We start from the raw sequence: 23,871 nt of genomic DNA, 5'->3' as shown, positions 1-23,871 counted from the left end.
AGGCCGCGGGCCCGTGAGGGTGAGGGCGAGGGCGAGGCCGCGGGGCGCGGGCCCGTGAGGGTGAGGGCGAGGCCGCGGGGTGGGTGCGGGGCGCGGGCCCGTGAGGGTGAGGGCGAGGCCGCGGGCGGGGCGGGGGCAAGTTACCGAACTCGGCCGTGATGGACGCCAGGCCTCCGTACACGAACGGCTTCCAGCTGACGGCCGCCATGTTGACGTCACCCGCGGTCCCGGCGCCTCAACTACATCGTCACTTCCGCCTCATGCGCGAGCAGCTAGCGGCCTGTCGTCACTTCCGCCCCAGGTGCAGGCGCGGGCCGCTCGGCCCCTCGATGTTATCCCGTCACCCACGTCATCGTGGCCGAATGGGGCTGATCCATGCTGGTCTCCACAACCCTCTCAAATATGTCTCCATGTCCACCTTCAATATCTCGGATGATCCGGCCCCCACCTCGCTCGGGAGCCAACAATCCCCCAACATCGGGAACATGTTTCCTGCCTCTAGCGGGTCCAAACCCTGAATAATCTTATATGTTTCAATGAGATTCCCTCTCATCCTTCTAAACTCCAGAGTGTACAAGCCCAGCTTCTCCATTCTCTCAGCATATGACAGTCCCGCCATCCCGGGAATTAACCTTGTAAACCTACGCTGGGCTCCCTCAATAGCAAGAATCTCCTTCCTCAAATTAGGGGACCACAACTGTACACAATACTCCAGGTGTGGTCTCACCAGCAAAGATCCTATAGCGGAGCAAGATAGACTACTCCTGCTAAATGCAATGGACTGACGTGTAGTAGCTATGGAGGGGATCATGGGCATTTTCCACGCCCATTTTAGCAACCTGAGCCTACCTGACCCGACCCGACTCGCACTGTAATCAATGTTGCGGGGCAACAGTTTGTGTGGGTCAGATTCATAAATCTGTCAGTTCAAACTTCTTGTCAAGAATAAAATTTGATTCTGGTCATTGTCTTTTTTAATGTTTTTTAAATCATTTCTTTTTAAATGGCTCACAAACAGTGTTTGAGTTGATTTTGTAGTAACCGGAACCGACCCGACTCGCAGGGTGATTGACAGGGGGGGACTTTTTGTGCGTGATTATAGGGTTAGATTCATGATTCAATTAGTTCATAATTCTGTTGATTCTTGTTAAGGAATAAAATGTTTATAAACACACATACATGAAAATTATATAAATGTATATAACACACACAATTATATTTCTTCTAAACCAATAATGAACTTTATTTCAGACTAGACAAGGGACATTAAATAAGAAACATTGTAAATAAGAAACATTGTCTTGGGGCACTCTCTCTCGCACTCTCTCTCCCCACTGCCCCGGACCCCGCACTCTCTCTCCCCACTGCCCCGGGCCCCGCACTCTCGGACCCCGCACTCCTTCTCCCCGCTGCCCCGGACCCCGCACTCCTTCTCCCCGCTGCCCCGGGCCCCGCACTCTCTCTCCCCGCTGCCCCGGGCCCCGCACTCTCTCTCCCCGCTGCCCCCGGCCCTTGCACTCCTTCTCCCCGCTGCCCCGGGCCTTGCACTCCTTCTCCCCGCTGCCCCGCACTCCCTCTCCCCGCTGCCCCGGGCCCCGCACTCCCTCTCCCCGCTGCCCCGGGCCTTGCACTCCTTCTCCCCGCTGCGGATCCAATCTTTGGCCGGAAGCAAGAAGGCGGGAGCAAGAAAGCGGAGCAAGATGGCGGAACAAGATGGCGGAGTCAGCTTGCTAAAATGTGTCCTGTAATCACCCATGAAACCGCCCATGAGCGTACCTCACGTTTGCGTGAGAGTAACCTATCTTGCTTCGCTCTAAGATCTTTGCTCACCAGAGCCCTGTACAACTGCAGAAGGACCTCTTTGCTCCTATACTCAACTCCTCTTGTTATGAAGGCCAACAGGCCAAAACTGCACACAATACTCCAGGTGTGGTCTCACCAGGACTCTGTACAACTGCAGAAGGACATCTTTGCTCCCATTGGGCGGAAATTATTTTAAAACATGGGGGGGGGGGGACACAATTTCCTGGTGGCCCAATGAAAAGTGTGCATGACAACTAACAATTTTATCTCCTCCCACTCTTACCCCCCCCCCCTTACCCCACACACACACATCTTACTAAACGATCCTGGGACCTGGGAAAGACTTGAGAGACTGTGAAAAGACCAAAATACTGTATATTTAAATAGATATATATTTGCGCTGAGGCCTAACACCTTGGAGCTGACGGCCTCCAACTGGAATCGACCTTGAGGGCTCCAGTCACAGAGCCTGTGGACTTACCATCACGGAGCTGGCTGACTTTGGAAGCTGTGGTGGCGTTGGGGCTGCAATTCGACCTCGGAGGCTTCGGCCGCGGGCCCTGTGGACGGTGACATCGGGAGCTCGCAGGACCCTGGTCGGTGACCGACTTTCGGGATCTCCAGCAACAGCAGCTTCGTCCGCCCTGAATCGTGGGGCTTGAATCAGCCCGTTCGCGGGGCCTTTCATCGTTCAGCGCAGCTTAAAATCGGCCGGGGGATCTACCATCGCCCGACGGGGGGGGCTTCAACATCGAGAGCCTCGATGCAGCAGTTTGCCTGCCTGACCGCAGAAGAAGCAGGGAAGGCAGTTTTGCTGCAACAAGTTTTACAAAACATGGGGGAGATTGTCCCCCACCTCTCAAAACATGGGGGGTAGGGAAGAAGCTGTTCCTGAACCTGGACGTTACAGTTCTCAGGCTCCTGTACCTTCTTCCCGATGGCAGTGATGAGATGAGTTTGTGGCCGGGATGGTGTGGGCCTTTGATGATTTTGGCTGCCTTTTTGAGGCAGCAACTGCGATAGATCCCTTTAATGGTGGGGAGGTCAGACCCGGTCATGGACTGGGCAGTGGTCACAAATTTTTGCAATCTTTTCCGCTCCTGGACGTTCAAGTTGCCGAACCAGGCCATGATGCAACCAGTCAGTGTGCTCTCTACTGTGCACCTGTAGAAGTTTAAGAGAATCCTCTTTGACATACCGACTCTCCGTAATCTTGTCAAGAAGTAGAGGTGCTGATGTGCCTTCTTTATGATTGCGTCAGTGTGCTGGATCCAGGAAAGATCGTCAGAAATATGCATGCCCAAAAATTTGAAGTTTTTGACTCTCTCCGCCATTGTCCCATTGATATAAACGGGATTGTAATCATCATCCTTCCTGTTCCAAAGTCCACAATCAATTAATTGGTTTTGCTGATTATGAGCGCCAGGTTGTTGTGCTGGCACCAGTTGGTCGATCTCACTTCTATACTCTGACTCATCACCATCTGTGATTCATCCCACAGCGAACTTGAAAATGGAGTTTGCACCACGTCTGGCTACACAGAGTGCTCTGTTACGCAGCTCCTCAGGATGAATCATGACAATGAACCTTGACCCTGAGGAGAGAGTAAGAGGAGTAAAGTGACGTGCCTCAATGACTATCAACCAGAGTCTGTTCGTATTGGTGGAAATGTGTCAGCCTCGATAACAATCAGCACGGGATCACCTCAAGGCTGCGTGCTCAGCCTCCTGCTGTACTCACTCTATACTCATCACTGCATAGCCAGTCACAGTGCGAACTCCATCATCAAGTTCGCTGATGACACCACTGTTGTGGGACGTATCACTGATGGGGATCAGTCAGAGTATAGAAGAGAGATCGAGCAACTGTCCATATGGTGCCAGCGCAGTAACCTGGCCCTCAACACCAGCAAAACCAAGGAACTGATTGTGGACTTTGAAAGGAGTAGGAGGGGGACCCACAGCCCCATTTATGTCGATGGTTGAAAGGGTCAAGAGCTCCAAATTACTGGGCGTGCACATCTCTGAAGATCTTTCCTGGTCCGAGAACACTAATGCAATTATCAAGAAAGCTCTTCAGCACCTCTACTTCCTGAGAAGATCACGGGGAGTTGGTTTGTCAAGGAGGACTCTCTCTAACCTCTACAGGTGCACAGTCGAGAGCATGCTGACCGGTTGCATCATGGCTTGGTTCGGTAACTTGAGCGCCCTGGAGAGGAAAAGACTACAAAAAGTAGTAAACACTGCCCAGTCCATCATCGGCTCTGACCTTCCTTCCATCGGGGGGATTTATCGCAGTCGCTGCCTCAAAAAGGCTGGCAGTATCATCAAAGACCCACACCATCCTGGCCACACACTCATCTCCCTGCTACCTTCAGGTAGAAGGTACAGGAGCCTGAAGAATGCAACAACCAGGTTCAGGAATAGCTACTTCCCCACAGCCATCAGGCTATTAAACCTGGCTCGGACAAAACACTGATTATTAATAACTCATTATCTGTTATTTGCACTTTATCAGTTTATTTATTCATGAGTGTATATATTTATATTATGGTATATGGACACACTGATCTGTTTTTGTAGTAAATGCCTACTATGTTCTGTGTGTTGAAGCAAAGCAAGAATTTCATTGTCCTATCAGGGACACATGACAATAAACTCACTTGACTTGACTTGGAAGGTAGAAACATAGAAAATAAGTGCAGGAGTAGGCCATTCTGCCCTTCGAGCCTGCACCGCCATTCAATATGTTCATGGTTGATCATCCAATTCAGTATCCTGTACCTGCCTCCTCTCCATACCCACTGATCCCTTTAGCCACAAGGGCCACATCTAACTCCCTCTTAAATATAGCCAATGAACTGGCCACAACTATATTAGGGAATTGTCTCGATCACCCCAAAGGCAGTGTACATTGTTCATAAATTCTAGGAGCAGAATTAGACTATTGGTCTGCCCGAGCGTTGCTCACCACCCAGCAGAGCGAGATGTCCGTCAGGGAATGTTGCCGACTGGCCCACTGCAGACTGCAGGAGTACGTGCTAAGGGACTCGCTGAAGCTTGGTGCAGCCAACGCCAAGGCTCGGTGGGGGAGGGCCACAGTCTAGGGTCCTTCCGCTGATGGACATGGGGGGCACGGTATGGTGGAGACGCCCCTCAAACTAAATTAAGGGAAGGTATCCCACGCCAGGGGGCCACATGAGTGGCACAGGTGGGGGACATTTTTGTGGAACTTGGAAGACTTGTGAATGGTGTTAGGCGGTCTCTGGCCGACGGGGATGTCGGATGGAGTTTTCGCACTGTGTGCACATTGTATATATTTATTACTTGGACAGGGGCCACAGAGTGGCACGGGTGGGGGACTGTTTGGTGAAATTTGACAAATGTAAAAAAATTGTACTGAAAAAATTTGTATAGTCTCCGAAAATGTCGGATGAATTTTGTTTGTTTGAATGGTTCAGGAATTGTATATATTTATCAATTGAATAAAGTCTATTTTGAAATTTAAAAAAAAATAGTTACCTGGCAGTGGCGTTACCGAGGGTTGGAGCCATGGGTGTGGAGGACAGAGAGATGGTGAACAACAGAGAGCCCGAGGAGGAGGAGGAAGATTTGGTGGCTCCTATGACAGACGTCAGAGAGCAATGTGAGCAGAATGAAAAGTGTGTGCAACTGCGGTCACACCTGGACGAGTGCACAGACCGAGTGAACTCGAGATCGCAAACAGAAGAGACATGCACCGAGGAGCTGTTTGACTTCTTGCGTTCCCGTGACCACTGTGTGGCTGAAAAAATCTTCAGTAAGTTGAAGTGAAATCCAATTCCGAAGAAAGTGCTGGGATTCGTACTAGTTGTTAATTGAGTTTATTCACAGATTTCTGATTGTATATACAGCATATTAATCTTGTGGTCCACTGCACAGTGATTTGGGTATTGCTTTTATGTATTTGCAATTGAGTTTGGTGCCACCAACTGTTGGTCGTCAATAAATTTATTGAACATGAAGAAAAAAAAAAAAAAAAAAGTTACCTGGCCACAGTCTAGGGTCCTTCCGCTGCTGGACATGGGGGGCACAGTATGGTGGAGATGCCCCTCAAATTAAATTAAGGGAAAGTATCCCACGCCAGGGACCACATGAGTGGCACGGGTGGGGGACTGTTTGGTGGAATTTGACAAATGTAAAAAATCGTACTGGAAAAATTTGTATAGTCTCCGAAAATGTCGGATGAATTATGTTTGTTCGAATGGTTCATGAATTGTATATATTTATCAATTGAATAAAGTCTATTTTGAAATAAAAAAAAAAAAAAAGTTACCTGGCAGGGGAGAGACCTTGATCACCAAGGAGGTTCCCCCATCACTTCTTGGCCTTTTGGCTAAGATCAAGTGTAGTATCTGTTCTTATCAGGGGTAAAAGAGAACATCTGTTCTTATTAGAACAGTGAAAGGGCTATCTGTTCTTGTTAGAGCAGTCCTGGCGGTCCATTAAGGACAAGAGCTGCAGATTGCGGTGTAGAATCGTAGCAATGGCAGCTGCAATTGGAGCGAGAGGACAGGGTATCCGCAATACCCTGAGGATTAGTGTAAAGGAGGGGATGCCCTTCTGTCCAAAGATCTTAGAGCAGAGCAAGATGGGCTACTCCTGCGAAATACAATGGGCTGATGTGTAGTACGCTACGGAGGGGATCCTGGGCATTTTTCCCCGCCCATTTTAGTAACCTGACCTACCTAACCCGACCCGACTCGCAGTGTAATCAATGTTGCGGGGCAACAGTTTGTGTGTGTGATTATAGGGTTAGATTCATAATTCTGTCAGTTCATACTGCTTGTCAAGAATAAAATTTGACTCTGGTAATCGTCTTTTTTAATGTTTTTTAAATCATTTCTTTTTAAATGGCTCACAAGCAGCGTTTGAGTTGATTTTGTAGTAACTGGAACCTACCCGACCCGACTTGACTCGCAGGGTAATTGACATTGCGGGGTAAGTTTTTGTGCGTGATATAGGGTTAGATTCATGTTAGTTCATAATTCTGTTAATTCTTGTTAAAGAATAAAATGTTTATAAACATACATACATGAATGTGATATAAATGTATATAATCATATAACACACACGATTATATTTCATCTGATCCAATGATGAACTTTATTTCAGACTGGACAAAAATAAGAAACATTGTAAACCTCCCTGCAACTTCACACACACTAGGCCTTACCCACCCCTCCCCCCCCCCCCCCCCCCCCCCCGGCATTCTCTCGCCTGCCCCCACACTACAATGTCTCTTCCCCCCTCCTATGCCCCTCTCCCTGCTGCCCCAGGCCGGCCACACCCCCTTTCCCCGGGCTGCGCATTCCCTCTCCCCGGGACCCACACCCCCTCTCCCCCTCTCCCCGGGACCCCACCCCCTCTCCCTCTCCCCGGGCCCCACACCCCCTCTCCCTCCCCCCCCCCCTCTCCCTGGGCCCCACACCCCTCTCCCTCTCCCTGGGCCCCACACCTCCCTCTCCCCTCTCCCCGGGCCCCACACTCCCTCTCCCCTCTCCCTGGGCCGCGCACGCCCTCCCCCGCTGCCCCGGGCCCCACCCCCCCTCTCCCTCTCTCCGGGCCCCACACCCCCTCTCCCCTCCCTCTCCCCGGGCCCCCACACCCCTCTCACTCTCCCCGGGCCCCACACCCCCTCTCCCTCTCCCCGGGCCCCCACCCCCCCCTCTCCCTCTCCCCGCTGCCCCGGGCCCCACACCCCCTCTCCCTCTCCCCCGGCCCCACACCCCCCCCCCTCCTGGGCCCCACACCCCCTCTCCCTGCCCCGGGCCCCACCCCCTCCCCTCTCCCTCTCCCCCCCGCCCGGGGGCCCCACACCCCCTCTCCTCTCTCCGGGCCCACCCCACACCCCCTCTCCCCGGGCCCCACACCCCCTCCCTCACTCTCCCCGGGCCCCACACCCCTCCCCTCTCTCCCCGGGCCCCACACTCCCTCTCCCCGGGGCCCCACACCCCCCTCCACTCTCCCTGGGCCCCACACCCCCTCTCTCTCTCCCCGGGCCCCACACCCCCCCCTCCCTCTCCCCGGGCCCCACACCCCCTCTCCCTCTCCCCGCTGCCCCGGCCCCACACCCCCTCTCCCTCTCCCTCTCCCCGGGCCCCTCACCCTCCCTCTCCCCCGGCCCCACACCCCCTCTCCCTCTCCCTCTCCCAGGGGCCCCACCCCCCCTCTCACTCTCCCCGGCCCCCCACACCCCTCTCCCTCTCCCCCCCGGGCCCCACACCCCCCTCTCCCTCTCCCCGCTGCCCCCGGCCCCCCACACCCCCTCTCCCTCTCCCTCTCCCCGGGCCCCACAACCCCTCTCCCTCACCCTGGGCCCCACACCCCCTCTCTCTCTCCCCGGGCCCCACACCCCCCTCTCCCTCTCCATCTCCCCGGGCCGCTCACTCCTTCTCCCCGCTGCGGAAACAAAGATCCGATCTTTGGCCGGAAGCAAGATGGCGGAGCAAGATGGCGGGGACTGGTCGCTAAAATGAGTCCTATAATCACCCATGAATCCGCCCATGAGCGTACTACACGTTTGAGTGAGAGTAACCCATCTTGCTCTGCTATAAGATCTTTCCTTCTGTCGAGATATGTTCGTGAAGAAGGTCTTGCTGGAGACCTGCAAGTTTGAGCCCAAAGATATCTACTGCCTCCAGGACTTCCCGGGTAACGGATATTTCGATGTTACCTTTGTGCTTCCGACGGGATGGCAAAAGTTTATGAAAGATTTCCAGGAGAAGGGGAATGAAGCTCCGCTGTCGTTGTTGAAAGTGCAGCCACTCTTCACCCTCCCAAACCAAAAAGAAAGGATGATCACGGTGCACATGTTCAACCCACATGTGCCCGTAGTGGATGTCCTCACCTTACTTGCTCGCTACATCGACGGAGCAGGGAACTGCGTGGACGTGAATGACCTGCATGGGATTTGGACGAGCAAGCGGCAAGTCAAGGTAAAGCTGAGGGTGGACAAGGAAGGAGCTCTCCTCCACCCTCCCTCGGTGTTCGCAATTGGAGGAAACCGAGGTTATTTGAGTTACGTGGGGCAGCCCAGACTATGCAGAAAATGTAACAAGCCTGGGCATGTGGTGGCCCAATGCACTGCAGTGGTCTGCAAAAACTGCAAAACGGAGGGCCACGAGACAAAAGACTGTCAGGCCAGCAAGAACTGCAACCTGTGTGGGGAGGGAGACCACCTTTACAGGGCCTGCCCAAAAAGAGCCTGCACATATGCACAGGCAACAAGAGGGGCGGCTTCCAGCACCCCCAGGGCAGGTGAGACACCCACTACCACTGCCAAGTCCCCAGAAGAAAGGGGAAACAGGGATTAGGACAGCCCAACCACCTCAACCACCTCGAGCCCCCAAGTGCCAGGAGAACTCCAGCACCAAGCCCAGGAGGGAGAGTCGATGGAGGAGGGGGAAGAGCAGAATTGGACGACGGTGACGTATGGAAAACACCAGAAGGGTCAGCACAAGGAGCAGAGACCAGAAGGGGTTGGCAAGCCCAAAAAAACCCTCAAAAAACGGTCTCTCTCCCTGACGGAAGGCAGCAACCTCTCCTCGTCGGAGGATGAGGCGAACTGGAAACCCCACAGGAAGAAAACCGGGGAGGAAAGGAGAAGGTCCAGGCCGATTATCCACCAGCACCAGGAGACCGAGAGCAGCGGTCGAGGGGCTCCAGGCCCAGGACATCGGGAGCAGAGCAGCGGTCAAGGGGCTCCAGCCCCAGGACATCGGGAGCAGAGCAGCGGTCAAGGGGCTCCAGCCCCAGGACATCGGGAACAGAGCAGCGGTCGAGGGGCTCCAGCCCCAGGATGTCGGCAGCAGTACAGCAACCGTTGGGCCCCAGGCCCTGGAGACCGGGATCATCGCAGCAGCCGATGGTGCCAAGCTCCTGGGCATCGGGAGCAGTGCAGTGGCTGTTGGGCCCCAGCTCCGGGCAACCGGGAGCGGTGCAACGGCCAATGGGCCTCAGCTCCGAATTTCCGGGAGCAGTAAGTCTGTCACCATGCCCCAGCCACGAGAGACGGGGGAAGCGGCGCACCCAGAAGGGGGTAAAACGAGCAGCCCCCCCCCCCCCCCCAACGACACCTCTGGTTACGACACAGGAAACCCAACTCATTGAGGAGGGCGGGTACCTGAGCCCAGGAAAGGTGCGCCAATTCACTGAAGCGGTGGGCATGAGGGGAACACGAAAATGGTCAGTGACTAAAAGACAATGGAGCTCAAACTGGCATCTTTAAACGTGCGCAGTGTGAAGAGCACTGCACGATGTGTTAATGCCTCACAGTACCTGGCCAAGGTCAAGGCAGATGTGACTTTTCTCCAGTAGTGCGGGTTGCCACACCTCCGCTGCTATCGGAGGTGGTCGCCATGGTGGCCCCACGGACTGTTGGTGTGGTCGGGGGGCAATGACTGTCTTGCTTCCGGCCTGGGGATCTTGCTGCGGGAAGGGAACTTCGCCATCACAGTGGTCAGGGAGGTGGTTGCGGGGCGTCTCCTCGTGGTGGATGTTATGTACCGTGGTTCTCCGCTCCGGCTGATTAATGTATATGCCCCACCCATGCAGAGCGAGCGGCTGGCTGTTGGGAGTCGGGGTAAGTGTGGGAGACATGTACCCAACTTCAGAATTCCAAAAGTGAAGCGAAATGAAGGTATAGAGAAGCGAGAACTGAAGGGACTACAGCAGCTAAAGTGCTTGGTAAACATTGAAAATATTGGGAATTATCGCGTTTGCTCACTGCATTTCATCAAGTAAGGCATTATTTGTGTTTTTTCTTGATTCCTTTGGTATCTAAAAATTCTCAGAAGTGATAAATCTGGCTGTAAATTTTTCTTCAGATGCGTTTTCATTTTGTATGTATAAACGCACGAGAACCATGGGCGATTTAAAACAGCCAGATTTATCACTTCTGAAACTTTTTAGATGCCAAAGGAATCAAGAAAAAACACAAATAATGCCTTACTTGATGAAATGCAGTGAGCAAACGGCCAATGTTCGCCAAGCACTCAGGCTGTTGTTGCCCCTTCTGCTCTCGCTTCTGTGCGATTCAAAAATCACAAATGCTCTTGAGACAAATTCAGACAAAGAAGTGTTTTTATTAATTTCATATTCTGCAGAATAGGTGCCTCTCCTCTGATGTCCCCTAGAGGCACAACGAAGATGGAGATGCTTTCTATCTTTATACATTTCTTTACTATGGTCACTACCTCATGTCTCCCCATCGAGCTTCTGCCAATCAGAACACTGACTTCTGCTGAAGTTTCTATCTGTTTGCTACTTTATATCTAGAATTTCTCTCTGTTCTGTATATTGTTACTTTCTTCTACCAGCAGTCTGGCTTCTGCTGACACCTTATTTCTTTCTAAGTTATATTTTTCAGAGTTCTAGTATAAATCAACCCTCCCTAATAACCCTTTTCGAGGCACCTATTCTGCAGAATATGAAATTAATAAAAACACTTCTTTGTCTGAATTTGTCTCAAGAGCATTTGTGATTTTTTGAATCTCACGCTTCTATCTACCGTCATTTCTCCTCACTTTAGGAATTCTGAAGTATGCTAAATGTCTCTCAACTTATCCCGATTTCCATAATTATTTACAGCGCAAAAATTGACAATTTCAGCGGTGGGTTTTAACGGGCCCACTACGCTGGAAACAATGGTAAGTGCCTACCTGCAGTTCATCGCGTGTACTCCACTTGGAGTAGCGTAGCAACAGTACGGTCATGGGTCATGGGTCGTGACCCGACTGCCGTGAAACCTCCCTATTTCCTTCGCTCCATAGATGCTGCTGCACCCGCTGTGTTTCTCCAGACTGTGTGACGTCAGGTCGGGGAGGCGGGACCTGTCCTGAGTGACGTCGCGCCGAGACATGGTCCCATTGGCCGTTGGCGCTGCCCGTCAGTGGGGGAGGGAAGGGGGCGGGAACTGGTCCTGTGTGACGCTCGGTCGGGAGGCGGGACCTGCGCCTATGTGACGTTGGGCCGGGGAGGCGGGACCTGTCCTGTGTGACGCTCGGTCGGGAGGCGGGACCTGCGGGAGGCGGGGAGGCGGGACCTAGTCTGTGTGACGTTGGCCGGGGAGGGGGGGACCTGTCCTGTATGACGTTGGGCCGGGGAGGCGGGACCTGCTCCTGTATGACGTTGGGCCGGGGAGGCGGGACCTGCTCCTGAATGACGTTAGGCCGGGGAGGCGGGACCTGCTCCTGTATGACGTTAGGCTGAGGAGGCGGGACCTGCTCCAGTGTGACGTCGCGCCGAGACCTGGTCCCATTGGCCGCTGGCGCTGCCCGTCAGTGGGGGAGGGCAGGGGGCGGGACCAGGTTGCCCGTCACGTGAGGCGGTGCGTCACATGGGCCGGTGTGTCGACCAAAGGGACGAGGCCTCCGCTCAGCGCCCGGAGCTCAGGTGGGAACAGTCGCACCGCCGCACGGCCCCACGTCCATTCCCCAACCTCTCCTCCCTTCGCGAGGGCGATCCTGCGGCCGGCGACCCGTGGAGTCGGAGCCCGAGTCGTGCGGGGAGGGGGAGATGTCAGTGAGTGATGGAAGGAAGGAGTTCCGGGCGCCCTCTGGTCCTCCGACTTTTGCGCCTCCTGGTGGCTGGAGGCAGCGGTGCAGCGTCTCTGGTCAGCCGGCCACAGCGCCTCCTGGCGGCGGGAGGGTTGAGTTTAGTTTATTGTCACGTGTACCGAGGTACAATGAGAAGATTTTTTTGTTGCGTACCAACCAGTCAGCGGAAAGACAACACTTGATTACAATCGATCCGTCCGCAGTGTACGGATACAGGATGAAGGGAATAACGTTGAGTGCAAGACTTGTGTGACTCCAACGCAGAGACAAGTTTTCTCCCTGTATAAGGACATAAGTGATAGGGGCCAGACACGGAAATCACTATCAAAATATGGAGGGGACCGGGGGACACACACAATTTGTTGGCGGCCGCGGGCGCATGCGCACACTCACACACGCGTGAGGCTTCGGAGGCTCAATGTAGTGCTAAATGCAACTCAACTCTGCCTGTCTAGCCGGGTTAACCTACAGCCCTGCCTGGACTGACGGGATACCAGTGCTGCTTCTTCGCGCTGGCCGTAAACCTGGGCCATAATTTCCCACAAGCACAGGCAGGGCTGTAGGTTAACCTGGCGGGACAGGCAGAGTTGAGCTGGGTTTAGCACTGCTTCTCTGCGCTGGCTGTGGACTTGGGGGTACTGATACGAGACGACAGATGGCGCAATGGGCTAAGTGTTCGGCTGGCGACCGGAAGGTAGCCGGTTCGAATCCCGCTTGGGGTGCATACTGTCGTTGTGTCCTTGGGGCAAGACACTTCACCCACCTTTGCCTGTGTGTGAATGTAATGTAATTATGTGAAGCACTTTGGGGTCAATGCAAGTTGACTAAAAATGTGCTATATAAATAAGATTATTATTATTATTATTACTGCTCCCGTCTGACTTCCGACCTCTCTGGCCACCCGTGGGGGGGAGGGGGGGGGGGGGCCCTCGGGTGGGGACGGGACAGTGCCGGAGAGCCAGGATCGACCCTGGCTGCGGGTGAGGCACAGGTCTGTGCCGAGAGTGTTTTGGCACGTCTCCCTCCTCCAATCACTGCACTCTATCCTCCATCCTACCCCACCCACCCCATTCCTTCCTTCTCAGTTGTACAGTTGTACAGGGTCTTGGTAAGACCACACCTGGAGTATTGCGTACAGATTTGGTCTCCAAATCTGAGGAAGGACATTATTGCCATAGAGGGAGTGCAGAGACGGTTCACCAGACTGATTCCTGGGATGTCAGGACTGTCTTATGAAGAAAGACTGGATAGACTTGGTTTATACTCTCTAGAATTTAAGAGATTGAGAGGGGATCTTATAGAAACTTACAAAATTCTTAAGGGGTTGGACAGGCTAGATGCAGGAAGATTGTTCCCGATGTTAAGGAAGTCCAGGACAAGGGGTCACAGCTTAAGGATAAGGGGGAAATCCTTTAAAACCGAGATGAGAAGAACTTTTTTCACACAGAGAGTGGTGAATCTCTGGAACTCTCTGCCACAGAGGGTAGTTGAGGCCAGTTCATTGGCTATATTTAAGAGGGAGTTAGATGTGGCCCTTGTGGCTAAGGGGATCAGGGGGTATGGAGAGAAGGCAGGTACGGGATACTGAGTTGGATGATCAGCCATGATCATATTGAATGGCGGTGCAGGCTCGAAGGGCCGAATGGCCTACTCCTGCACCTAATTTCTATGTTTCTATGTTTCTCCAATGATCTTGCTGAATCATCATGTCCTGCCCCCATTGCCTGCTGACCTACGTCTCTCTCGTCCAATCGGTGCCGTCGATCAGCAGTCCCACCCCCACTGTCTCGCGGAAAGCGGAGATTTCACTGGGTTTTAAAATCCGGATTACAAAAACTTGGGGGGGATCATCCCCCACCTCTCAAAACAGAGGGGGGCGTGTCCATTGGGCCCATCAAGTTTACTCCGCCATTCAATCATGGCTGATCTATCTCCCTCCTAATCCCATTCTCCTGCCTTCTCCCCGTAACCCCTGACACCCGTATCTCAGTACATGGAACGGTAATGAGCCAATATTAGGGGAAGGGGAGGTGCAACGGGACCTGTGGGTCCTTGTACATCAGTCACAGAAAGTAAGCAGGCAGATACAGCAGGCAGTGAAGAAAGGGAATGGCATGCTGGCCTTCATTGCGAGAGGATTTGAGTTTAGGAGCAAGGAGTTCCTACTGCAGTTGTGCAGGGCCCTGGTGAGACTGCACCTGGAGTATTGTGTGCCGTTTTGGTCTCCTAATTTGGACGTTCTTTTTATTGAGGGAGTGCAGCATAGGTTCACCAGTTTATTTCCCGGGATAGCGGGACTTATCATATGATGAAAGAATGGGTTAACTGGGCTTGTATTCGCTGGAATTTAGAAGGATGAGAGGAGGAACATCGAAACATATACAATTCTTAGAGGATTAGACAACCTAGATGCAGGAAACATTTTCCCGATGTTGGGGGAGTCCAGAACTATGGGGCCACAGTTTAAGAATAAGGGGTAGGCCATTTAGGACTGAGATGAGGAAACCCCTATTTTACACAGGGAGTTGTGAATCTGGAATTCTCTGCCACAGAAGGCAGTGGAAGTGGGGGTGAAGGGGAGGGGGTGTGTTGGGAGGAGGGGGTGAGGGGGCGCGCACCGACCTGGGGACGCCGAGCATCTGGGCACCGCGCTGAGCTCCCGCCCGCACGTGAGCCGCTCTGCACCGTGATGTCATCCGCATGCACAGCTTACTGACATCACCGCCCCTGCCATTGCGCAGGGTCACATGGGGGGGGGCGGCGTGCATCATGGGAAGAAGGTCACAGAGTGCTGGAGTCACTCAGCGGGTCGGGCAGCGTCTGTGGAGAAGACGGAAAGAGGGCGTTTTTAATGGTCACGACCCCTCTGCAGACCTGAAACATCCCCTATCGACGTTGACCAGAGATGCTGCCTGACCTGCTATGTTACTCCAGCACTCTGTGTCTTTTTGTGTTTGAACCAGTATCTGCAGTTCCTCGTGTTTGCCAAAGATAGGCACAAAGTGCTGGGAAAAAATATGGGCAACGTTTCAGATGTGAGGACCCTTGGCTACTTGTCGATGTTTCCAATGTTGGGGGAGTCCAGAACCAGGGGTCACAGTTCAAGATTACGGGGTGGGCCATTTAGGACTGAGATCAGGAAAAACCTTTTCTCCCAGAGAGTTATGAATCTATGGAATTCTCTGCCACAGAATGCAGTGGAGGCCTATCCACTGGATGTTATCAAGAGAGAGTTAGATTTAGCTCTTGCTGCTAACGAAATCAAGGGATATGGAGTAGCAATGTTACAAAATTTTGAGATTAAAAAAATCAAGTCTGCAATTTATCCCATCAGATAAAGCATAACAACAAGTTTAATTTGACACCAAATTCACTTTCATATCTCAAGTATTAAAAAAGTTATGGCCATTTTCATACTCGGAAATTAGCATCTTGTTCCCTATTGATTTTCAATGGACATTACAAAAAAGCTGTGATCTTGGATAGTCAAAAGCCCGTAACTTTCTTAAGAATTAAGAGAACTGAATGAAATTTTCACCTATCATAGATTGAAGCATTCTGAAAAAATATAAAACAATCTTACTTGGATGACATGAAATTAAAGCATATAATTAGCTAATTACCTAATTGTAGCTAATTACAAAATTGACCGATGTGACAGAAATGGTAATAAACAACCAGACTGCCTTGAAAATTCAAAAATGTGATATTCTCAAGATCAGAACTTTAATATTATTGTATAATATGCTGTAAGTCAGTTATGGATAGGTAAATAAATTACAATTTCTAGCAAAAGACCAAGTCTTTATGGAGAAGATCAGCTGCTAGCTGGTACATTGGCATATCATAATCAGTAGCATCATCATACTCCTCAGACTGCAACCAATAAGCAACTCTGTACACGTTGTTTTTCCTCAATTTTTCAATTTTAGAAAAAAAGGTAGAGGTTATAAAGTTAAACGCTAAAACAAATAGTAAATACTAAAAAAGAAAATCATGTTTAATCAAAATTCAATTACTAGATATAAACATCTATCCATTTCTTAAATAGCCTAAGTGTCCAAAGATTATTCACAAATAATTCACAATATAACATGATTTTTATATCTAATTTACATTAATTTATAGGCCAAATGGAAGGAATTTAGTGTTCAATTGCTGTAAATAAATGCCCATTTAAATCGGCTTTCTAGTGGGTTCATGTGAACGCACTGGTGTAGAACGTTCACATCGCGCTGGATTAGTGCCCTCAAATGCCGAGAAAAATACTGCGGGATATAAAAAGCCCAAAATGAACTACTCGCTATAGAAAACTTTATAAACAGGGTTATATACACGCCCCATTTAATGTAAAAATAAGGTACATACCTTTAATTGTTTGCTTTATAAAACCCTGGAGCTGCGAGAGGTTGCGAAGTGAGAGAGTGATTTTAAAATTATTATAACTATTATTCGAGGCCTATAAAACTAATAATACCTTTTGCGACCGGGTCTTGCAGCGATTTTTCGTTAATGATTTACTAGGCTGAACATCTGCGATTAGAACAGCCTAGTAAAAATCGCGTTTTAAACCCGCCCCCTCCAAACAGCGCCAAAATCGCAGACGTGGCTTTGGGCAGATTCCCAATGACGATTCAGGTAGGTTTTGTAACATACCTATATGGAGAGAAAGCAGGAACGGGGTACTGATTCGGGATGATCAGTCATGATCGAAGGCTGGCTCGAAGGGCCAAACGGCCTACTCCTGCACCTGTTGTCTATGATTCTGTGAAACAGCACCTATCCACATTCCACACAGACGCTGCCCGACCTGCTGAGTGACTCCACCACTCTGACCTTCCCAAGCTGCATGCCGCTCCCACATGACTCAGCGCTAATCACCGGTGGGGCGGTGCCGGCAGTCCCCTCGGATTGGGCGCCGGTCGTGCCCACCGTGCGTGTGGCAGATGTCGCAGCACAGGGTGGGGGTACGTCACGGGGCAGGGTGGGGGTACGTGGGGGTACGTCACGGGGCAGGGTGGGGGTACGTCACGGGGCAGGGTGGGGGTACATCACGGGGCAGGGTGGGGGTATGTCACGGGGCAGGGGGGGGTACGTCACGGGGCAGGGTGGGGGTACATCACGGTACAGTGGGGGTACGTCACGGGGCAGGGTCACGGGGCAGAGTGGGGGTACGTCATGGGGCAGGGTGGGGGTACATCACGGGGTGGGGGTACATCACACGGGTGGGGGGTACATCACGGGGGTGGGGGTACATCACGGGGTGGGGGTACATCACAGCACAGGGTGGGGGTACGTCACGGGGCAGGTGGGGGTACGTCACGGGGCTGCTGGCTCGATACGGTGCCCAGACACTCGGTGACACAGGTCAGTGCAGCCCCCCCCCCCCTTCTCCCACTTGCCTCCTCCCCCCACTCTCATCCCCCTACCCCCCCCCCCCCCCCTTCAAGCACTTGTAATGTTCACGCGTTAGTAATGTCAAGTTTGTCAGCTTGTTGACCCTCTGTGTTCCACTCCTGCAGGGTTTAGGAGGGGTGCTGTGGACGGAGAGACGGGGAACGTGAGCGGCCATTGAGGGGGTCCAGGGTGCCAGTTGAGCCCCCCCCCCATATCTGCTGTGTGCGGGCTGAGCTTCGATGGAGGACCACATGACGGGGCACAACAAGGAGAAGCGTTATGAGTGCGACGTGTGTGGCAAGGCCTGGCAGAGCCCGAGCGAGCTGGAGATCCACCGGCGGGTGCACACGGGCGAGAAGCCCTATGGCTGCTCCACCTGTGGCAAGAGCTTTGCCCGGTCGTCAGGGCTAAAGAGGCACCAGCGGGTACACAGCAGTGAGCGGCCCTTCACCTGCTCCGACTGCGGCAAAGGCTTCAAGTCGTCCAAGGACCTGAAGGTGCACAGGCGCCTGCACACCGGGGAGCGGCCCTACACCTGCGGCGACTGCGGCAAGGGCTTCACCCAGTCCAGCAACCTGCTGGAGCACCAGCGCACCCACACCGACGAGCGCCCCTACACCTGCGCACAGTGCGGCAAGGGCTTCATCTGCTCCAGCCAACCTGCTGTCCCACCAGCGCACCCACACTGGCGAGCGCCCCTTTACCTGCGCCCAGTGCGGCAAGGGCTTCACCCAATCCAGTCACCTGCTGGGGCACCAGCGCACCCATACTGGTGAGCGCCCCTACACCTGCGCCCAGTGTGGCAAGGGCTTTACCCACTCCAGCAACCTGCTGGAGCACAAGCGCACTCACACCGGAGAGCGCCCCTACACCTGCGCCCAGTGCGGCAAGAGCTTCACCCGCTCCTACAACCTCCTGAAGCACCAGCGCACCCACACCGGCGTGCGCCCCTACACCTGCGCCCAGTGCGGCAAGGGCTTCACCCAGTCCAGCAACTTGCTAGAGCACCAGCATATCCACACTGACGAGCGCCCCTTCACCTGCGCCCAATGCGGCAAAGGCTTTGTCTGCTCCAGCAACCTGCTGAAGCACCAGCGCACCCACACTGGCGAGCGCCCCTTCACCTGCACCCAGTGCGGCAAGTGCTTCACCCAGTCTAGTCAGCTGCTGGAGCACCAGTATACCCACACCGGCGAGCGTCCCTACACCTGCGCCCAGTGTGGCAAGGGCTTCACCCGCTCCGACACCCTGCTGGAGCACCAGCGCACTCACACCGGCGAGCGTCCCTACACCTGCGCCCAGTGCGGCAAGGGCTTCACCCGCTCCGATACCCTGCTGTTGCACCAGCGCACCCACACCGGAAAACACCCCTTCACCTGCGCTAAGTGCGGCAAGGGCTTCTCCCGCTCCAGCAAACTGCTGAAGCATCAGCACACCCACACCAGCGAGAGCCTCTTCACCTGCGCCCAGTGTGGCAAGGGCTTCACCCGCTCCTCCTATCTGCTGTTCCACCAGCGGGTACATGCCGGCGACCGTCCCATCGCCAGCCCGGTGTGTGGAGAGCACTTTGCCATGGCTTCCCATCCCCTGTCTCACCAGCGTGTGCACACCAGTGGCCAGCCCTATGACTGTCTGTACTGCGGTGAGGAGTTTGACAGCTTGCGGGGGTTGCGGCAGCACCGGCGGACCCACGCTGGCAAGCAGCTGCTCCCACTGCGGCAAGCGTTTTAAGAGCGCACGGGGGCTGCGGGAGCACCAGCGGATATACACCAGAGAGAGACCCTTTGTGTGCGCTGAGTGTGGCAAGGGTTTCACTCGCATGACAAGCCTGTGGCAGCACCAGGGTACCCACAGAGGTGAGCGTCCCTTCTCCTGCCCGTCCTGTGGTAACGGCTTCACCCGCCTTGACCACCTGCTGGAGCATCGGCGAGTCCACACCGGGCAGCACCCCTTCACCTGCCCGCTCTGTGGCAAGGCCTTTGCCCGCTCCTCCAGCCTGCTGACACACCGCCACATGGACAGATAGGCGCTGTTTAGGTAAACACAAAATGCTGGAACGAATGGGTAACATTATGGGTCGAGACCCTTCTTCAGTCTCGACCCGAAACGCCACCCATTCCTTCTCTCCAGAGATGCTGCCTGTCCCGCTAAGTTACTCCAGCATTTTGTGTCCTTTTTTGTAAACCAGCATCTGCAGTTCCTTGTTTTTAAACCATTCTGGTTAACCATCTCTGCACCTTCCCCAAAGCCTCCACATCAGTCCTGTAATGGAATGACCAGAACTGTATGCAATACTCCAAATGCTACCTGACCAATGTCCCTTAAAGCTGCACATATATATTCCTCTCTCCTTATCTCACACCTTTTATCTCCTTATTTTCTCTCGCCTCTGTCACTTATTCCACTCATCTGCCGATCACCCCCTCACCTGTAAACAGAGTGTTAGTCTGAAGAAGGGTCCCGACTTGAAATGTCACCTTTCCATGTTCTCCACATATGCTGCCTGACCCGCTGAGTTACTCCAGCACTCTGAAACGTCACCTATCCATGTTCTCCACAGATGCTGCCTGACCCGCTGAGTTACTCCAGCACTCTGTGAAACATCACCTATCCATGTTCTCCACAGATGTTGCCTGACCTGCTGAGTTACTCCAGCACTTCGTGTTGGAGTCATAGAGTGATGCAGTGTGGAAACAGGTCCTTCGACCGAACTTGCCCACACCGACCAACATGTCCCAGTACACTAGTCCCACCTGCTTGCATTTGGTCCATATCCCTTCAAACTTTTCCTATCCATGTACCTGTCTAACAGTTTCTTAAACGTTGGGATAGTCAACTACCTCCTCTGGGAGCTTTCTCCCGTATCCCTTGATTCCGTTAGCCCTAAGAGCTAAATCTAACTCACTCTTGAAAACATCCAGTGAATTGGCCTCCACTGTCTTCTGTGGCAGAGAATTCCACAGATTCACAACTTTGTGGGTGAAAAAGTGTTTTCCCCATCTCAGTCCTAAATAGCCTACCCCTATTCTTAAACTGTGGCCCCTGGTTCTGGCCTTCCCCAACATCAAGAACACGTTTCCTACATCTAGCCTGTTCAATCCCGTAATAATGTTATATGTTTCTATAAGATCCCCTCTGATCCTACTAAATTCCAGTGAATACAAGCCCAGTCGACCAATTCTTTCATCATATGCCAGTCCCGCCATCCCGGGAATTAACCTGCTGAGCCTGTGCTGCACTCCTTCAATAGCAAGAATGTCCTCCTTCAAATTAGGACCAAAACTGCTCACAAAACTCCAGGTGTGGTCACACCAGTGCTCTGTACAACTGCAGTAGGGCCTCCTTGCTCCTAAACTCAACTCCTCTCGCCTTGAAGGCCAACATGCCATTAGATTTCTTCACTGCCTGCTATACCTACATGCTTACTTTCAGTGACTGAACTACAAGCACACCAACATCTTGTTGTACTTCCCCTTTTCCTAACTTGACACCATTCAGATAATAATCTGCCTTCCTGTTTTCATTAATGTACATCTGGGTCATTAATGTATATTGTAAATAACTGCGGTCCTAGCACCGAGCCTTGCGGTACCCCACTTGTCACTGCTTGCCATTCTGAAAGGGATCAGTTAATCCCTACTCTTTGTTTCCTGTCTGCCAACCAATTTTCTTCCCATGTCAGTACCCTACCCCAATTCCATTTGCTCTAATTTTGCCCACTAATCTCTTATGTGGGATCTTATCAAAGGCTTTCTGAAAGTCCAGGTACACTACATCCACTGGCTCTCCCTTGTCCATTTTCCTAGTTACATCCTCAAAAATTCCAGAAGATTAGTCAAGCATTTCCCTTTGTAAATCCATGCTGACTCGGACTGATCCTGTTACTGCTATCCAAATGTGCCACTATTTCATCTTTTATAATTGACTCCAGCATCTTCCCAACCACTAATGTCAGGCTAACTGGTCTATAATTCCCTGTTTTCTCTCTCCCTCCTTTCTTAAAAAGTGGGATAACATTAGCTACCCAACAATCCACAGGAACTGATCCTGAGTCTATAGACATTGGAAAATTATCACCCCCAATGCATCCAAGATTTCTAGAGCCACTTCCTTCTGTACCCTGGGATGCAGACCATCAGGCCCTGGGGATTTATCGGCCTTCAGTCCCATCAGTCTATCCAACACCATTTCCTGCCTAATGTGGATTTCCTTCAGTTCCTCCGTCAACCTAGGTCCTCTGGCCCCTAAAACATCTGGGAGATTGTTTGTGTCTTCCTTAGTGAAGACAGATCCAAACTTGTCTGCCAGGCATCTAGATAGAAGTGAGGCATCTAGATAGTTCCAAGGTACAGGCAAAAAGGTAGAAGTTGGACTATGGAATCCAACAAACAACTTCCACACAGAACACAGTGAACTCGCTGTTGTAAGAAAAACAAGCTTCCTTATCTGTATAGAATGTTGGCTTTGCGCCCATATCCCTCCGCATGCACAAGGCGGTATCTCTTTGCTTGCTCAAGGACAGATTCCAACCAGAATTATAATCGGGCATATGTGGCTCCATTTTTGTGACTGATTAATGAGAAAAAGTATTTAAATCCTTTCTTACTATAAGTGTTGACCATAAAGATCAACAAGGAGGGAACTGGTAAAGGTAAAGAAGGGTGTTTTGGATGTGACAATTGGCATCTCTCGCTTGATCAGGTGCAGAAGAGGTACATGGGAATCAGCAAAGTAAGATTAGACGTATTACCTCTTGTCTGGGAATGTGTTGAAGGGTGGATGGTAAATGTAAACATGAAATGGTAGAGAAGATAACAAAGCTTGTTTTCCCTTCTGTGAGGAGTTACAATAGATCACCCGCGTCCCCTTCCGCGAGTAGCATACATACATTGCAGTAATTGAGAGGCTTATGATTGGCTTGGAGAGGGGATGGTGGCGCAGTCCGCCTGAAAGATGAGATGGAATAATGTCAAGATTCCCTTGTATTGTGTTTAACTTGTATTAATCATCTATTGTTGAATAAGATTAACATAAGCGAATAGTGTGTTACTAATGAAATAATTGGTATGCATGTAGTTGATAGAATATTTTCATAGAATAGTCTCTAACAAAAGTAAACAAAAGTTGTTTACTTTACAGTATACTGTAACTGTCGGCTAATTCTGGGGTGAAGTCGGAGAACTGGTGAGCAGTTTTACTGCAGCCATCTCTCCATGATATTTTGCATTAAAATCTTGAAGCAAATCTGCAAAGTCTCCGCTTTTCATTTTCCATTAATTTACCTTTAAATTAATTTCTTCCACATCCAAGCTGCTGAATATCATGCATCTAAACTGAAATGTAAGTTCAGCTTTAAGAACCTCAAGGTAATTAGTTCAGACCAAAGATGGACCCTTGAAGACCGAAAAAGGTGAATTTATTAAGGGGAACAAGGAAATGGCAGATGAGTTGAACAGGTACTTTGGATCTGTCTCCACTAAGGAGGATACAAACAATCTTCCTGATATATTATTGCCATAGAGGGAGTGCAGAGAAGGTTCACCAGACTGATTCCTGGGATGTCAGGACTGTCTTATGAAGAAAGACTGGATAGACTTGGTTTATACTCTCTAGAATTTAGGAGATTGAGAGGGGATCTTATAGAAACTTACAAAATTCTTAAGGGGTTGGACAGGCTAGATGCAGGAAGATTGTTCCCGATGTTGGGGAAGTCCAGGACAAGGGGTCACAGCTTAAGGATAAGGGGGAAATCCTTTAAAACCGAGATGAGAAGAACTTTTTTCACACAGAGAGTGGTGAATCTCTGGAACTCTCTGCCGCAGAGGGTAGTCGAGGCCAGTTCATTGGCTATATTTAAGAGGGAGTTAGATGTGGCTAAGGGGATCAGAGGGTATGGAGAGAAGGCAGGTACGGGATACTGAGTTGGATGATCAGCCATGATCATATTGAATGGCGGTGCAGGCTCGAAGGGCCGAATGGCCTACTCCTGCACCTAATTTCTATGTTTCTATTAGTGGCCAGAGGATCTGGGGTGACAGAGGAACTGAAGGAAATCCACATTCGGCAGGAAATTG

At 51.7% G+C, this 23,871-nt stretch overlaps 2 protein-coding genes, 1 non-coding gene and 1 pseudogene across 12 annotated transcripts in view; 3 read left to right on the top strand and 1 right to left on the bottom strand.

The window, feature by feature from the left end:
- slc25a14 (solute carrier family 25 member 14) overlaps positions 1 to 284 on the bottom strand; it is a 57,281-nt gene extending 56,997 nt beyond the window's left edge. For all 10 annotated transcript variants that reach the window (XR_008724298.1, XR_008724300.1, XR_008724301.1 and 7 more), the window contains exon 1: positions 145 to 284. Coding sequence is in view for 6 of the 10 variants with exons in the window: in XM_055643413.1 (XP_055499388.1) it covers positions 145 to 208 (64 nt within the window). In the remaining 4 variants the exon portion in view is untranslated. The remainder of the gene's footprint in view (positions 1 to 144) is intronic.
- A 5,055-nt stretch (positions 285 to 5,339) lies between these two features.
- On the top strand, positions 5,340 to 5,837 carry LOC129701966 (cytochrome b-c1 complex subunit 6, mitochondrial-like). The gene has a single exon (XM_055643421.1). It carries the CDS (start codon positions 5,355 to 5,357, stop codon positions 5,613 to 5,615), a length of 261 nt encoding a protein of 86 aa, XP_055499396.1. The 5' UTR covers positions 5,340 to 5,354; the 3' UTR covers positions 5,616 to 5,837.
- Positions 5,838 to 6,157: 320 nt separating this feature from the next.
- On the top strand, positions 6,158 to 6,343 carry LOC129702436 (U2 spliceosomal RNA). Its single transcript, XR_008724382.1, has one exon. It is a non-coding gene; the product is annotated as a U2 spliceosomal RNA (small nuclear RNA).
- A 5,790-nt stretch (positions 6,344 to 12,133) lies between these two features.
- LOC129701960 (zinc finger protein 271-like) lies at positions 12,134 to 23,041 on the top strand (annotated as a pseudogene).
- The last annotated feature ends 830 nt before the right edge of the window (positions 23,042 to 23,871 follow it).

Source organism: Leucoraja erinacea, chromosome 12 (genome assembly GCF_028641065.1).
Source record: "Leucoraja erinacea ecotype New England chromosome 12, Leri_hhj_1, whole genome shotgun sequence".
NCBI classification, from domain to species: Eukaryota; Metazoa; Chordata; class Chondrichthyes; order Rajiformes; family Rajidae; genus Leucoraja; species Leucoraja erinaceus.
This window is presented reverse-complemented; position numbering and strand designations above follow the sequence as displayed.

What these genes read in the sequence shown, in the direction of transcription:
- LOC129701966 (XM_055643421.1), top strand. Translation starts at nt 5,355, where the DNA reads ATGGGTGTGGAGGACAGAGAGATGGTGAACAACAGAGAGCCCGAGGAG.